Here is a 17,509-nt window from a genome sequence, read left to right on the forward strand (position 1 = left end):
GCCCAAAGGAAATAGCTTTGGCTTTGAAAAATAAAACATTATTTCAATCCAGCCAGGAGTTTATTTCATTCTCTCATAATTACTATCAAGACTTCATATTGAACTTAGACACTAAAAAAAAGTTTATACTGCTAGTTACTTTAGGTCTTGTTCCAGAGTAATTCCGTTATTTCAGGTACCAGAGATAACCTATAATAAAATCTGCAATTTTCACACTCTGGAAGGATAGTACTAAATTAAAATAAGTCATGGAGATACTCCCTTTTAGCTACCTTCGCATGACCTCTCAACAAAGATCCATAAAATTGTGCCCTTTATACCCCAATGAGTGTGGCAAACAAAAGAGCAAAAACTTCGATCTTCCACAGCAGAAGTGCAGGTGTTAAAAAGCCACACTGAATTAAATGGCTACTCTTCTTCAATTAGATTTTCTATAGCCTGTAGCAACACTACTTATGCTTAAGTGAATTCAAAAGGAAGGAAGGTTGACTTTCTTGCACTCGAGGCAATAATCAGAAAAGATTCCAAAAATTTCAAGAAAGGGTTTCCAATCTAATCCTTATAACTAGGATCAATGTGTGAATATGAAGAACACATAATCAGAAAATAGATTAAAAAGAATTTAAAACATCATTTCTGCAATGCACTCTCAAATGACTCAGAAAAAGTGTGTGTGTGTGTGTGTGTGTGTGTGTGTGTGTGTGTGAAGAGAGAAAGAGAATAAAACAAATGTAAAATATTGACAACCAGGGAATGTGAGAGAAATTGGTAAACAGGAATTTTTTGTATTGCTCTTGTAGCTTTTCTGTAAGTTTGAAATTAAAAATAACAAAGTTTAAAAAAGGAAAAGAATTTGAGGGGTTTTTTTTGCTTTAATTGGTTAATGAAGACTTAACTTCATATTTGTCTTTTTAAGAGAATGATGAGATTGATGGTCATGATAAAAATATACCTCCCATGCAAGGGTGGTTCCATATTTGCAAGTCAACCAATGTGATCCATCACATCAATACAAGAAAGGATAAAAACCATATGATCACTTCAGTAAATGCAGAAAAAGCATTTGACAAAGTACAATATCCATTCATCATAAAAACCCTCAAAAAAGTAGATCTAGAGGAAAAATACCTCAACATAATAAATGCTTTATATGAAAAACCCACAACATCATACCCTATGGTGAAAAACTGAGAGACTTTTTCCCCTAAGATCAGGAACAAGACAACGATGTTTGTTCTCACCACTTTTATTCAAAATAGTACTGGAAGTCCCAGCCACAGCATCAGACAACAGAAAGAAATAAAAGGCATCCAAATTGGCAAGGAAGAAGGAAAACTTTCACTGTTTGCAGAAGACATGATACTATAGAGAAAACCCTACAGTCCACCAAAAAACTACTAGAACTGATAAATGAATTCAGTAAGGTTGTAGGATACGAAATCGATGTACAGAAATCTGTTGCATTTCTATACACCAATAATGAAGCAGCATAAAAACAAATTAAGAAAGCAATTCCATTTACAATTGCATCAAAAATAATAAAATACCTAGGAATAAACTTAACCAAACAGGTAAAACACCTGTACTCTGAAAACTATAAAATATTGATGAAAGAAATAGAAAACAACACAAAGATATGGAAAAACATTCCATGCCCACGGACTGAAAGAATAATGTTAAAATGTCTATACTACTCAAAGCAATCTTACACATTCAATGCAATCCCTATCAAAATACACATATTTTTCACAGAACTAGAACAAACAATCCTATAATTTGTATAGAATCACAAAAGACCCTCACGAGTCAAAGCAATCTTGAAAAAGAAAAACAAAACTGGAGGTATCACAATACCATACTTCAAGTTATATTACAAAGATGTAGTAAGAAAAACAGTATGGTACTGGCACAAAAATAGACATACAAATCAACAGAAAAGAATAGAAAGCCCAGAAATAAACCCACAATTAAATGGTCTATCAATCTCTGACAAAGGAGGAAAGAATATGCAATGGAAAAAAGACAGTATCTTCAACAAATGGCATTGGAAAAACTGGACAGCTACACACATAAGAATGAAACTGGACCACTTTCTTATACCATACACAAAAATAAATTCAAAATGGATGAAAGACCTAAATGTGAGACCTGAAACAATAAAAATCCTAGAAGAGAACACAAGTGGTAACTTCGCTGACAATGGACATAGCAACTTTTTTCTAGACATGTCTCCTGAGGCAAGGGCAACCAAATGAACAATAAGTAATTGAGACTACATCAAAATAAAAAGCTTCTGCACAGCGAAGGAAACAATCAACAAAACTAAAAGGCAACCTCCAGAATGGGAGAAGAGATTCGCAAATGGCATACATGATAAAGCGTTAGTGTCCAAAATCTATAAATTCTATTATCTAACTCAACACCCAAAAAACAAATAATCCAATTACAAAATGGGAAGAAGACATGAACAGACATTTCTCCAAAGACGACACAGAGATGGCCAACAGACAGATGAAAAGATGCTCATCATCACTTACCATCAGGGAAATGAAAATCAAAACTACAATGAGGTATCACCTTACACCTGTCAGAATGGCTAAAATCAACAACACAAGAAACAACAGATGTTGGCAAGGATGTGGAGAAAGGGGAACCCTCCTGCACTGTTGGTGGGAATGCAAACTGGTACAGACACTGTGGAAAACAGTACGGAGGTTCCTCAAAAATTAAAAATAGAATTACCGTATGATCCAGAAATTGCACTACTATGTATTTACCCAGAGGATACAAAAACACTAATTCAAAGGGATACATGCACTGCAATGTTTACAGCAACATTATTTACAATATCTAAATTATGGAAACAGGCCAAGTATCCACGGGTTGATGAATGGATAAAGAATGTGTGGTATATATATATACAATGGAATTTTAGCCATAAGAAATGAAATCTTGCTATGTGCAATGACATGGATGGAGCAAGAGAGTATAATGATAAGGGAAATAAATTTGTCAGACAAAGACAAATACCATATGATTTCACTCATGTGGAATTTAAGAAGCAAAATAAATGAAGAAAGGGACAAAAAAGAGACAAATTAAAAAGAGACTCTTAATTATAGAGAATAAACAGTTGGTTACAGAGAGGGTGTTGGGAGGATGGGTTAAGTAGGTGATGGGGATTAAGAAGTGTACTTGTGATGAGCACCAGGTGAAATATGAATTGTTGAATCACTATATTTTACACCTGAAACTAATATAACACTATGTTAACTGTGCCGGAATTAAAATGTTAAAAAATTAAATTAAAAAAAGAATTCACCAATGAAGAAAGAAAACACCTCACATTTTTCCCACTGTCTCTTTTAACTTTTACAATCCACCCAGGATTAGAATGACATAAAGACAAAATGTGCCAACCCCTCTCTGTCTGGGAAGAGGTTATAGTGATAGACTGTGAGGCCAGATCAGCACTGACAATGACATTCAGAAAATGGGTAGCCACCATTCTGATGGCATTTTAAACTATGATCTCTAGAAGAAATATAGAATGCAATCATTTGATATCAACCTTTTATCGTAAAAATATGGGTCACCATAGTCACAACTCTATCAGTTCTTTTATGGTGACCCTCATTGTGCCAAGGTTTTTTACCTATTCATGATGGCCTTTAATGTGTTTGTTATGACCCCTAACACATGTAAGGCACATAACAAGCTCCTAATAATTATTCGTTGAACAATTAATTCCTGGGACCCTTGAGTTGGTTGAGGTAAAAACCATTGTTAAAAGTTAATGAATATGTTGTATTCATGAATCCTGAGGGCAAGGTAGAAGACAGACATAGTACTACTAGAAACTATCAAGTACTCTTGAATTCCACTTACTAGTCTGACCAAAATTTCTCCTATTGCTCGAGTTCATCTTTGAAGCCATGTAAGGTAGTTGGAAAGTTGCTTTTACTCTGCTCACATCGGTTATATAAAAATTCTTTTTTTTGAGAGAGAAAGAGAGAGGGTGCAAGTGAATGAGAGGCAGAGAGAGAGAGAGAGAATCCCAGGAGGGTCAGAGAAAGAGGGGGCCAGGGAGAGAGACAGAGAGAGAGAAAGAGAGAGAGAGAAACAGGGCTCACTCAAAGCGGGGCTCATGCTCACCCAAAGCAGGGCTTGTGGTCAATCATAGTGGGCTCGAGCTCACCCGAAGTGGGGCTCAAGCTCACCTAAAGCGGGGCTCCAGATCACCCAATGTGGGACTCGAACTCACCTACCATGAGATCATGACCTGAGCCAAAGTCAGATGCTTAACAACTGAGCCACCTAGGCACTCTGTTACATAAAAATTCTTAAATGCCATTTTAAATTGTATCATTTCGTATTATATTATCATTGTATTAAATGAAAAATGTTAATATAGATTTAATTCAGAGTTTATTTATAGAGGTCCATGCAGCAAATTATTTACACCAGTGCTTCTAAAACTTCAGTGCACGTATGAATTACCTGGAGAGCTTATGAAAATCAAAATGTAGATTTTTATTTAATGGGTGTGCAGTGGGTCAGAGAGTCTACAGTTCTATCAAGCTCCCAGAGATGCTGCCGCTACTGCTGCTCTGTGAACCATTTTCAGCTGCAAAAATACAGACCCAAATGAATAGGACAAATGCCATTTTGGGGGTCCAGTCTAAATGTCTGTGAGATCCCTGCTTACAGTAATACCAGATGCCAGATTTGACTGTAAAAAAATATTTCCCTTTTATACTATATGTGGTATGAGTTGATATGATTTGAGTTCCTATATTTAAGAGGCATAGGCATAGAAATATCACAGTGTAAGTAACTTGTTTGATTGATATTGACGTAAGCCAAACTTACTTATATGATGTCCATAATGCATTATGTATGGCAAAGTATTTTAGTTTAATAGAAACTCTGAAGAATAATTCAACATTATGGGTTAGCAAAATGTTAATCAATTTCAAATACTGTCATTTTGAAAATTTTAAAAATTATAAGCAATGACTGACACAACTAAATTTTGTCAAAACTAATCTTATTCATTTTTTATGGCTACCTGATATGGTTTCACTTCAATATTTCCAATTAAAATTATGCTTCTGGTTTCATAATTATTTCCTTTTGCAATTATGGATTTTCTATACTTTGTTCAAATTTTTAATACTGGAGGCTTTTCAACAGTTCAGTATTCTATATTAATTTTCTAATAAGGAATTATGTATCTCTCTTTTAGAGCAAAATCATTCTGGTCTTTTGAGATTTTCTTTATTAAAGTGAGAATTCTAGGTGGCAATGTAAAATGGGTCAACCACTTTGGAAAAGTATGGCAATTCCTGAAAAAGTTAATCCTATTCACCCTATGACCCAGAAATTGCACTCTTAGGTATATACATTCAAGTAAAAACTCATACACAAATGTTCATAGCAGCATTATTCTTAAAATCCAAGGATGGAAATAACTTTCCAAATTTCCACCAACTGTTGAATGGAGAAACAAAATTTTATATACATATATATTACATACATATATGTATATATGTGTGTGTGTGTATATATATATATATATATATATATATATATATATATATATATTAGCAGTGACTGCTAATGGGTACAGGGTTTCTTCTGCAGGTGATATAAATGTTATAAAATTAGATAGTGGTAACGGCTGCAAAACTCTGAATATACTAAGAACCACTGGATTGTATACTTTTAAAAGGGTGAATTCTGGGACACCTGGGTGGCTTAGTCAGTTAAGTGTCTGACTCTTGATTTTTTGGCTCAGGTCACGATCCTAGGGTCATGGAATCAAGCTGTGCATGGGGCTCCTCACTGAACACGCAGCCTGCTTGAGACTCTGTCTCTCCCTCTGCTCCTCTCCCCAACTCTCTCTCTAAATTAAAAGAAAAAAAATTTTTTTAAGAAAAAAATTTTAAGGGTGAATTTTATGACATACAAACTATATCTTGACATTAAAAAGTGAGAATTCTATAATTTCTACCATTTGTCATGAATATGAAAATCAAGAATAGTTAGTATGTCTCTGGGTCCTCTTCCACTGATATTTATCTACCATAATAATTTGAGCATGTGTTTAATATAAATTTTTATGCTTCTCAGTTTTATTGAGCTTGAAAAACAAATATTGTTACTTGATATCCTTCATTCTGATCAGAATTGCAAAAGTTAATAACATGGTCTAGAAATTAGTTATACAACTTTTCTATTTTATTTACAGCAAGAAATTTCATTAGGGCATTTCCAGTTTAATTCAAGGCTAGATTATATTGTAGTTTAAAACAACAAGTGGGGCACCTGGGTGGTTCAGTCAGTTAAGCTTCCGACTTTGGCTCAGGTCATGATCTCACAGTTCGTGGGTTTGAGGTTCACATTAGGCTCTGTGCTGACAGCTCAGAGCTTGGAGCCTGCTTCACATTCTGTGTGTCCCTCTTTCTCTACCCCTCCCCCACTCATGCTGTCTCTCTCCTTCAAACATAAATAAACATTAAAAATAAATAAATAAAAATAAATAAAACAACAAGTTCACATAGGCAAATTCCATGCACTATTCATTTTTGGTTTCAGTTCAAGGTAAGAGCTGTCAGGAAATAGAAAGACTTTGAGGCAGTTCAAGAGTCAGTTTCATTTGAATGCCTAAATTTAAAACTACAGTTAAAATTCTATTATTTATTTCTACCTTTTTTCTTTTCAAAATAGCATTTGCTTCTCCCATCATACATACATATATCCTTGTCACATAAAACTTAAAACACATAGGAAAGCACAATGAAAAAAATATCACCTTTACCCTACCACTCATATAATAACCACTGTTAAAATTTTAGTTCATGTCCTGCCAGGAATTTTATTCACTCATATACATAAATAATATATACATGGTATAAATCCTTATACATGTGTTTATAATATTTTGATCATGCTGAATATACAGATTTTTAGCTTTTATTTTTTCATTTAACAAAATATCTCAGACACTTTCCTGTGGCATTAAGTATCTTTAATACTCTAATTTTTTATGGCTTCATAGCATTTCAGCATATGGATGTATCATGATATAATGTTTTTAGTTTTTAAATATTGTAGATAATTATTCAAACATCCTTAGGCATCTTTGTATACACTGCTGACTACCTCTATAAGATTTACTTCCAAAAACCAGAACTTCAGTGCCTATTGCTCATTATTTATTATTGATGAAAGCCAAAGAATCGAAATTAGAAGATAAAAAAACATTAAGGGAATCTGAGAAAAAAGTAATAATTACCTGACAAGGCAGCATCAAATCCCATGTCTTCTATTGCTTCTCTCAAGGTCTCTGGAGAAGTTAGTAGAGGATCATACTCAACAGTCCCATTGCCATTTGCAAGAGATACTCGTATGGATTTTACACCTGCCTTTTTTGATATGACACCCTCAATAGACTGCACACAAGAATTACAAGTCATGCCACCAATGTTTATCACAGTTTCTTGAGTCAGAGGATGGCTTACTGTGTTCAAAGGAATCTTTTGAAGAGATGAACTGGAGGGAGAGTTTGAGGTACTTTCAACTTCACTTGTAATACTAACTTTGTATTTCCCTGGTGAGATGGCCTCTATTGCTTTTCTAAGGGTTTCTGGAGTGACTGAGCTTGCATTGTACTTCACTATGGCAGATCTATTCTCTAAAGAAACTACGATGCTGCTTACATATTGGAGTGTAGATAAAGCACTTTCAATATTTAACACACATGATTTACAATGCATGCCATCTATAATGAAAGTGACTGTTGAATCACTGCTATATGATGGACTCCTTTGCTGTGGTCCTTCTGAGGATTTGACTGGTGTATTCTTTAGACGTTCTATATCAATAGCTCCCAATTTGAGGTACTTGGGCTGTTTTTTGATGAATGCTGGAAAGCCCACGGCTTCAATCTGTTTTTTAATTTCCTCTGCTGTGATAAGATGAGGTTGATAAACAATAGTAGCTTCTTGGTTGTCCAAGGAGACTAGTTAGTGAAAAGAGAAATATTTAATTCAGTTATTCTTAGGCCACTTCAGAAAACATTCTGTAGTTTTCAAATCAATACCACACAAAATTGTTTCTCTGTCTTCGCTGTCATTAGCTTTTCTTAAGATAATTCTGTTTTCATAAAATGTTACTGACACAGACTAGAAAAAAGTAAAAAAAATATGACTACTTTATCTATGGTCTCCAAGTTTCTGCATGCCTGAACAGAAACAGATTAGAGGTAGAGAGGACCCCAGGCATGTTGAGTTAAAAACGCTGAACTCCATGAACTGCCACCCCAGCTACATTTTCTGCTAGTTCAAAACCCATGTAGTTTTTAATTATACATTAGCTTTACCCACATTAATCCTGGGAATATGCACACTGTACCTCAGACTTCAATGAAGCAGTAAGTATTCTAGTCTGTGGATTCAAAACCCATGCTTAAGAGGAAAGCAAAAACTTAAAAGGCCAAAACAGAAAGCTAATCCTTACAAAACAACCAAATACCACCAGATATATTACCTTTAATTCGCTGAACACCTTGCAGCTTCCCAATTTTTCCTTCAATAGTGCTGGTGCATGAATGGCAGGTCATTCCTTCTACTTTCATCTTCAGCATGACTTCACCTACTTGAGCCATACTATAATCTTCACAAGTTCCTGACTTTTTCTCCAGAGTTCCAATATCTAAACTGAGATCCGGAAGCAGCTCTATTATCTGATTGGCATTCAGAATAGAAGGGATTATTGTCACCACTACAGTTCTTTGCTGAGGGGAAATTTTAATGTCTGTCACACCCTTGGTCTTGAGCAATATGCTTTGGATATGGTCCCATGGCAGAGCCAGTGAAGCAGCAACAGTCAGAAACACAGTGTCAGTTAAAACGGGGACAGGGTTAGGATTGTGGAGAACAGCATCAAAGCCCATGTCATCAATAGCTTCCTGGAGGGTCTTTGGAGTCTGTAGTTTAGGGTCATAAATAATAGTTGCATTTTTTTCTTCCAGTGAAACCTTTTGGAAGAGAATTTCAAAAGTCAGTTTAATTCAATTTTATGACCTAGAACTTAAAAAGTTTCAATCATCATGCCGCATTCAAGAATGGGACAAATAATTCAACCAAATGGAGTTTCTCTATTAGTTCTCATCTTTACTATTCTCTTTGGAAAGAAACAAAAAAATGTCTTCTGTACTTATAGGAATGATAAACTTGTATGTAGGTGTATGTGACTCAGCTACTGATTAGGCATTTGAAACACACACACGGACAAACACACCCTGGAATTTTACAACAGAGCACAAACAACTCTTTCCTACTATCTCCTTTCACAAATTATTCCAATACTTCACTCTCTATCAATTCAAAGATAATAAAGAAAACAGGATCAGCTGCAGAAAATAAAAGGTGATATGAAGTTTAAATTTTAAGATGTTTGATTAAAATAACTTTGTTCGGAAGAAAAGATATAAACATGCTACTGTGTGATTAAAGGCAATGATAGGATTTTGTAGCATATACTCCTATATCCTTCTAAGTCCCTACAGCCTAGTATTACTTTTATTCAAAATAAGAACATCTTTATTGCTTCGCCTGATTCAATGATAAAAATAATGATTGTATTCCTAAAGCTCAGCTACTGTATATAATTTAACTACTACCATGACTGCATGCATATCTGGCTGACATCTTACAAAAATTAATGGTGTAGTCATACACACAAATACATGTGCACACACACACACACACTCACTGGGTTGGGAGTCAGAAGATTTGAGTTCCATTGTCAACTCTCCACTTATTAGTCAACACATTCATTAATTCTACCATCTGAAAAATTGGGAAATATGCCCTATAATCTTCTAGAGTTGTTATAAGAGCAAATAGATAGGAAAGTAGTTCTTTGCAGCAGTGAGTTATATAAAGGTAAACACCGAACAAGTAATATTTATCAAGCACCTATTATATGTGCCAGGAACTAGGATTCTCAAATACAACGGTGAGCATGACACAGTCACAGGGAGGAATATTAGCATAGAAAATACAGTAAAGAGACATGTATTTATCCCTGGCAATATGGGTCAGAAAAGCCTTCTTAGGGGAGATAAGACCTAAATGTAAACAAACAAACAGAAATTAGCAAGAATGTATGAGGCAGGAATTCCAGACAAATGGATAAAGTAGATAAAGATGATAAACTGGAGAATGAGGCAACTGATTTACTATGGGGTCCACTTTATGCCAATAATGGTAATTCAGCCTATAGGTAATAGAGAGTCACAAAAAAAGTTAACAAGGGAATGACATGATTGTATTAGCATTTTAGAGAAGAATCATTTTGGAGACACAGCAGATGTGGGGGGGGGGGAATGGAGTGACACAGGATAGGAGATCAGTTAGGAGACTATTGCAATTGTAATAGTGGTACATATTAAGGCATTAAGGCATGAATTAAGACATGAATACTGAGGGTAAAGAAAAAGGGGCAATTCCAAGATACATTTGGGAGGGCAAGAACTAGTAAGGAGATTATAGAGAGTAAAGGAGATGACTATGAGTTATAGGTTTCTGGCCTGGGCCAGTGGATAGATGGTGTTGCCATTAACTGTTATCAGAGAGAGAAGAAAACTGGAGGACGAGGTTGGAGTGGTGGGAAAAGAAAGATGATAAATTTAGTTTTAGACCCAACTGATTTTGAGAGACGGTAGGGGATTAAAGTTCTAAAGGCAGTTAAAATATGAGCATTATTATTTTAGATTCCTGGTGAAAATCTTTGTTCCATAAATAAAAGCAACACCAAATATAATTAAAAGTAATTAAAAGAAGGAAATCTCACTTTAAACTGTCAACAATAGTTATATAGTTAAATCTTTCTTCCTTTAGCTTGGTAATCAACGGCTAGGTATTTGGTGAAATCTTGAAATGCACCCCTGGCACAGAAAAGATGCTTAGACTAGTAATTCTAGTTGGTTATCTTGATCTTAGTTATGGAAGAAACCACTAACATAAGTGATTCAAAACAGAAAAAGTGGGAAAATAATTTATATTTTGTTTTGGAATACACCACATAACATTTTCCATGAATAAGTTGCAGTATAGCCAAACCACATGCAGTTCCGACATATACTTTTGAAACAGATACAATACAAATATAGTCATTACAAAATGAAGGCTTTTGTGGCTTTGTATCTCTAAATAGATTCTCTTTCAAACTCTAATCACACTCCAATGATTTTTCTGATTAATAAAATTACTTTAAAAATTTTAAATATTCAAACTAAAGAGGAAGATGGAGAACAGATGAGGGGTGGGGGAGGAATGACTATAAAGGGGCTGAACAGGGGAGTTTTTTGACAGGATGGGACTATGGTGTCCTGGTTGTGTTGGTAGTTAAATAAATATATAGATATGTTAAAATTCACCAAACTAAAAAAAAAAATTACAGAACTTTATATCAAAAAGAAGTCAATTTTACATATGATAATTGTGTTTTAAAGAAAACAAAACTAAAATAAAAAAATTCAGTTAGTTGCATTAGCCACATTTCAAGTGTTCAATGGCCAATGTGGCCAAGTGGTTGCCATATGGTGCTGGGTATATATAGAACATTTCCATCATCGCAGAACATTCCATTGGACAGTACAGATCCAGGTACTACTATACTTTTTCTGATAAAGTACCAAAATTTTAAAAAGGGTGTAGATTTCTTTTTTCCTTTATGTTTAAGTACACTGTATATGGTATCTCTTTAAAAAGATCTGGTTTTGAGATAATTTCCATCCCCCCAAAAATGTTAATTTACATATCCAATGAGAAACAATTCTTAAAACTGATTTTATGGGTGCATGGGTGGCTTAGTCGGTTAAGCATCTGACTCTTGATTTCAGTTCAGGTCATGATCTCATGGTTGGTGAGATCAAGCCCTGTGTTGGGCTCTGCACTGACAGTGAGGAACCTGCTTGGGATTTTCACTCCCTCTCTCTCTGGCCCTCCTCTGCTCGCACACTCCCCACCCTCAAGATAAATAAATAAACTTTTTAAAAAATGATTTAAAATTTTTTTAGTGTTTTATTTTATTTTTTGAGAGAGAGATGGAGATGGAGCATGAGCAGGGGAAGGACAAAGAGAGAGGGAGACACAGACTCCAAAGCAGGCTCCAGGCTCTGAACTGTCTGCACACAGCCTGACATGGGGCTCGAACCCACAAACCGTGAGATCATGCCTGAGCTGAAGTCGGACGCTCAACTGACCGAGCCACACAGGAGTCCCCAAAAAATGATTTTAAAGGCAAAAATCACTTTGTCTCTAGAGGATTTGATATGCTTTCTACTGCATTAGCCTACTTCTAACTGTAAAAGACATAAGGAAATAAGGAAACTATTTATATAAAATACTATGTTAAAAAGTTATATTATCCTATGTTGTTTTCATGCTGTAGACTGAAAGCACTTCCTTATGTAGTAACTTCTATTTGTGTGTTTTAAAGCTGTCCAACCACACTTAGCACAAACAAAAATGTTCCCCTTTGGGGGAACTTTCCTCAACTTTTCTTCTGAATATTAGATATCAAAGAGATGTTTCAAGCCTAAAATCTCAAAGGAAACAAAAACAAGCAGCACCTTTGTTTCTTTTAAGAGGAAATTCACGTGGTGATTATCACAATACTGTTCTGGATGTCAAATGCTTGGGCAGGAAGCTAAAATAACATTTATTTATTCAACAAATATTTAAGGAGTGCCTATTATGTGCCTGACACTGTGCTAAGCTGCTAGGGACACAATGGTGAGCAAAAACAAGCAATGACTCTATAGACCCAGAAATTGCTGGTAGCAGTACAATTCTGGGTCTATGTAGCTCTCCTTTAACATTAACCCCACCAACAAAAACCACCTCCAACTATTCCCTACATTGTTCAAAAGTTTCAACAGCTTGTCTTTTTCTATCTTTCATTGGGAAACAATGCTGTTATTTTAACTTTTATAAGAACTATATTTCCATTAAATCAATAATTCCTCTGAAAATAAACATGTAACAGTCTACAAATTATGACTGTGGCTCATAGGAAGGCCTCAAGGTGGAAGATTATTCACTATATTTGGATGAAGGCAGGACTGGAAGAGAAGAAATGAAATCAAACATACTCTGTGGCCTCAAATGCATTAATAGTGGAGTAGAGAGTACTAAATGTCGACAGGAATTGTAAAGATCCATTATTTTAATGAGTATGGCATTCTTTATCTACTGAAATATAATATATGAAATTCAAGTACAGTATACTTTATCTGCATGTGATTTCTATATGATTTGCTCTCAAGCAAGATGAATGCTAGAACCTTGGACAAATCACCCTAACTCAAAGGGCTGCACCTTCCTAAGAAGGAGGTTTCATAACAACTCAACATAATCAGCAGTTCTTCAGGGCTTGAAAGGATTCTGTCACTTTACACAGAAGGAAGGGAGAAAAGTGAAATGATTTATCAGTTATATTAAATTTCTAGTATGTTTGATTCACCAACCACAAATAGTTTTGACTCAAGTGAAAACTATTTAAAATACATGAGGGACCTCATATATATTACATACTTCACAGTACAAATTCTATTATTGTTTGTTGAAAAAATAATGTGTATATACTAATCAAGTAAAACTCTACATTGATGCTTCAATATACGATACCAAAAATTAAAATATCATAAGAAAAATCCATTAATATAAACTGTGGGGCTGGGCACAAAAATAGACACATAGATCAATGCAACAAAACAGAAAACCAAGAAATAAACCTATGCTTTTATGGTAAATGAGTCTATGACAAAGGAGGCAAGAATATACAATCAGGAAAAGACAGTCTCTTCAATAAATGGTGCTGGGAAAACTGGAAAACTACATGTAAAGGAATTAAACTGGACCACTGTCTAACACCATACACAGAAATAAACTTAAAATGGATGAAACACTTAAATGTGAGACCTGAAATCATAAAAATCTAGAAGAGAACACAGGCAGTAATTTCTCTGACATCAACCATCACATTTTTCTAGATATCTCCTTAGGCAACAGAAACAAAAACAAAAATAAACTACTGGGACTACACCAAAATAAAAAGCTTTTTACACAGTAAAGAAACCATAAACAAAACACAAAGGTAACCTACTGACTGGGAGAAGATATTTCCAAATAACATATCTGATAAAGGGTTAGTATCCAAAATATATAAAGAACTTATCAAACTCAACACCCCCCAAAAAATAATCCAATTAAAAAATGAACAGAAGACATGAATAGACATTTTTCCAAAGAAGACATACAGATGACCAACAGGCACATGAAAAGAAGCTCAACATCACTGATCATCAGGGAAATGAAAATCAAAACTACAATGAGATATCACATTTCACCTGTCAGAATGGCTAAAATCAACAACACATGGAACAATAGGTGTTGGCAAGGATGTGGAGAAAAGGAAACCCTCTTGCACTGTTGATGGAAATACAAACTGGTACAGCCACTGTGGAAAAGAGTATAGGGCCCTCAAAAAGTTAAAAATAGAACTACCCTACAATCCAGATATTGCACGACTATGTATTTACCCAAATTATACAAAAATACTAAGTTGAAGTGCACTGTGATGTTAACTTTTTTTAACTATGAAACTTACTGTCAAATTGGTTTCCATACAACACCCAGTGCTCATACCAACAGGTGCCCTCAATTCCCATCACCCCCTTTCCCTTCCCTCCCACCACCCATCAACCCTCAGTTTATTCCTGGTTTTTAAGAGTCTCTGAGGGTTTGGCTCCCTGCCTCTCTAACCTTTTTTTTCACCTTCCCCTCGCCCATGGACTTCTGTTAAGTTTCTCAGGATCCACATGACAGTGAAAACATACAGTATCTGTCTTTCTCTGTATGACTTACTTCACTTAGCATCACACTCTCCAGTTGCATCCACGTTGCTACAAAAGGCCATATTTCATTCTTTCTCATTGCCACGTAGTATTCCATTGTGTACATAAACCACATCTTCTTTATCCATTCATCAGTTGATGGACTTAGACTCTTTCCGTAATTTGGCTATTGTTGAAAGTGCTGCTATGAACATTGGGGTATAAGTGCCCCTATGCATCAGTACTCCTGTATCCCTTGGGTAAATTCCTAACAGTGCTATTGCTGGGTCGCACAGTAGATCTTTTTCTAACTTTCTGAGGAACCTCCACACGGATTTCCAGAGTGACTGCACCAGTTTGCATTCCGACTAAAAATGCAAGAGGGTTCCCGTTTCTCCACATCCTTGCCAGCATCTATAGTCTCCTGATTTGTTCCTTTTAGCCACTCTAACTGACATGAGGTGATATCTCAGTGTGCTTTTGATTTATATTTCGCTGATGAGGAGTGATATTGAAAATCTTTTCATGTGCCTGTTGGCCATCTGGATGTCTTCTTTACAGAAGTGTCTATTCACGTCTTCTGCCCATTTCTTCACTGGATTATTTGCTTTTCGGGTATGCAGTTTGGTGAGATCCTTATAAATTTTGGATACTAGCCCATTGTCTGATAAGTCATTTGCAAATATCGTTTTCCACTCCACTGGTTGCCTTTTAGTTTTGTTGACTGTTTCCTTTGCAGTCCAGAAGCTTTTTATCTTCATGAGGTCCCAATAGTTCATTTTTACTTTTATATCCCTTGCTTTCGAGATGTGTCAAGTAAGAAATTACTGCAGCTGAGGTCAGGGAGGTTTTTTTCCTGCTTTCTCCAATAGGGTTTTGATGGTTTCCTGTCTCACATCCAGGTCCTTTATCCATTTTTAGTTTATTTTGTGGGAATGGTGTAAGAAAGTGGTCTAGTTTCATTCTTCTCCATGTTGCTGTCCAGTTCTCCCAAAACCATTTGTGAATGAGACTCTCTTTTTTCCATTGGATATTCTTTCCTGCTTTGTCGAAGATTAGCTGGCCATAATTTTGCAGGTCCAATTCTGGAGTCTCTATTCTATTCCACTGGTCTATGTGTCTGTTATGTGCCAACACCATGCTGTCTTGATGATTACAGCTTTGTAGTAGAGGCTAAAGTGTGGGATTGTGATGCCTCCTGCTTTGGTCTTCTTCTTCAATATTACTTTGGCTATGCGGGGTCCTTTGTGGTTGCATACAAATTTTAGGATTGCTTATTCTAGCTTTGAGAGAATGCTGCTGCAATTTTGAATGGGACTGCATTGAATATGTAGATAGTTTTGGGTAGTATTGACATTTTAACAATATTTATTCTTCCAATCCATGAGCAGGGAATGTCTTTCCATTTCTTTATATCTTCTTCAATTACCTTCATAAGCTTTCTATAGTTTTCAGCATACAGATCTTTTACATCTTTGGTTAGGTTTATTCCTAGGTATTTTATGATTCTTAATGCAGTTGGGAATGGGATCAGTTTCTTTATTTGTCTTTCTGCCGCTTCATTATTAGTGTATAAGAATGCAACTGATTTCTACACATTGATTTTGTATCCTGCAACTTTGCTGACTTCCTGTATCAGTTCTAGCAGACTTTTGGTGGAGTATATCAGGCTTTCCATGTTTAATATCATGTCATCTGCAAAAAGTGAAAGCTTGATTTCATCTTTGCCAATTTTGATGCTTTGATTTCCTTCTGTTGTCTGATTTCTGATGCAGAAACTTCCAACACTATGTTAAACAACAGAGGTGAGAGTGGACATCCTTGTCATGTTCCTGATCTCAGGGAAAAAGCTCTCAGTTTTTCCCATTGCAGATGATATTAGCTGTGGGCTTTTCATAAATGCCTTTTATGATGTTTAAGGATGTTCCTTCTATTCCAAATTTCTTAAGGCTTTTTATTAAGGAAGATGCTGAATTTTGTCAAATGCTTTTCCTGCATGGATTGACAGGATTTTTTGTTTCTTTCCTTTTCTTCTATTAATGTGATGTATCACATCGACTGATTTGCGAATGTTGAACCAGCCCGGCATCCCAAAAATGAATCCCACTTGATCATGGCGAATAATTCTTTTTATATGCTGTTGAATTCGATTTGCTAGTATCTTATTGAGAATTTTTGCATCCATATTCACCAAGGATATTGGCCTGCAGTTCTCCTTTTTTTCCTGTGTCTCTGTCTGCTGTAGGAATCAAAGCAATGCTGGCTTCATAGAATGAGTCTGGAAGTTTCCTTCCCTTTCTATTTTTGGAAACAGCTTGAGAAGGATAGGTATTATCTCTGCTTTAAATTTCTGACAGATTCCAAAACCAGAGACCCCACTAAAAAGGAGAACTATAGACCAATTTCCCTGATGAACAGGGATACAAAAATCTTCAACAAGATATTAGCCAACAGGATCCAACAATACATTAAAAAAAAATTATTCACCACAACCCAGTGGGATTTATACCTGGGATGCAGAGCTGGTTTAATATCCACAAAATGATTAACGTGATTCATCACATCAATAAAAGAAAGGACAAGAACCATATGATCCTC

General features: G+C 35.5%; 1 protein-coding gene across 4 annotated transcripts in view; it reads right to left on the reverse strand.

Annotated features, from left to right (window-relative positions):
• The window catches only part of ATP7A (ATPase copper transporting alpha), a 71,226-nt gene extending 62,125 nt beyond the window's left edge, over positions 1 to 9,101 (reverse strand). For 2 of the 4 annotated variants that reach the window (XM_040467911.1, XM_040467909.1), the window contains exons 1-2: positions 8,554 to 9,099; positions 7,301 to 8,026 (exon numbers count right to left, since the gene is read on the reverse strand). In XM_040467911.1, the coding sequence (XP_040323845.1) occupies positions 7,301 to 8,026; positions 8,554 to 8,959 (1,132 nt within the window). In that variant the 5' untranslated portion in view covers positions 8,960 to 9,099. Of the gene's footprint in view, positions 1 to 7,300; positions 8,027 to 8,553 lie in introns of all 4 variants that reach the window. The other 2 variants (XM_040467912.1, XM_040467910.1) reach the window with 2 other exon arrangements.
• Positions 9,102 to 17,509: the final 8,408 nt, after the last annotated feature.

The sequence above is a fragment of the Herpailurus yagouaroundi genome, unplaced genomic scaffold (assembly GCF_014898765.1).
Source record: "Herpailurus yagouaroundi ecotype Mexico unplaced genomic scaffold, PumYag 67623, whole genome shotgun sequence".
NCBI lineage: Eukaryota > Metazoa > Chordata > Mammalia > Carnivora > Felidae > Herpailurus > Herpailurus yagouaroundi.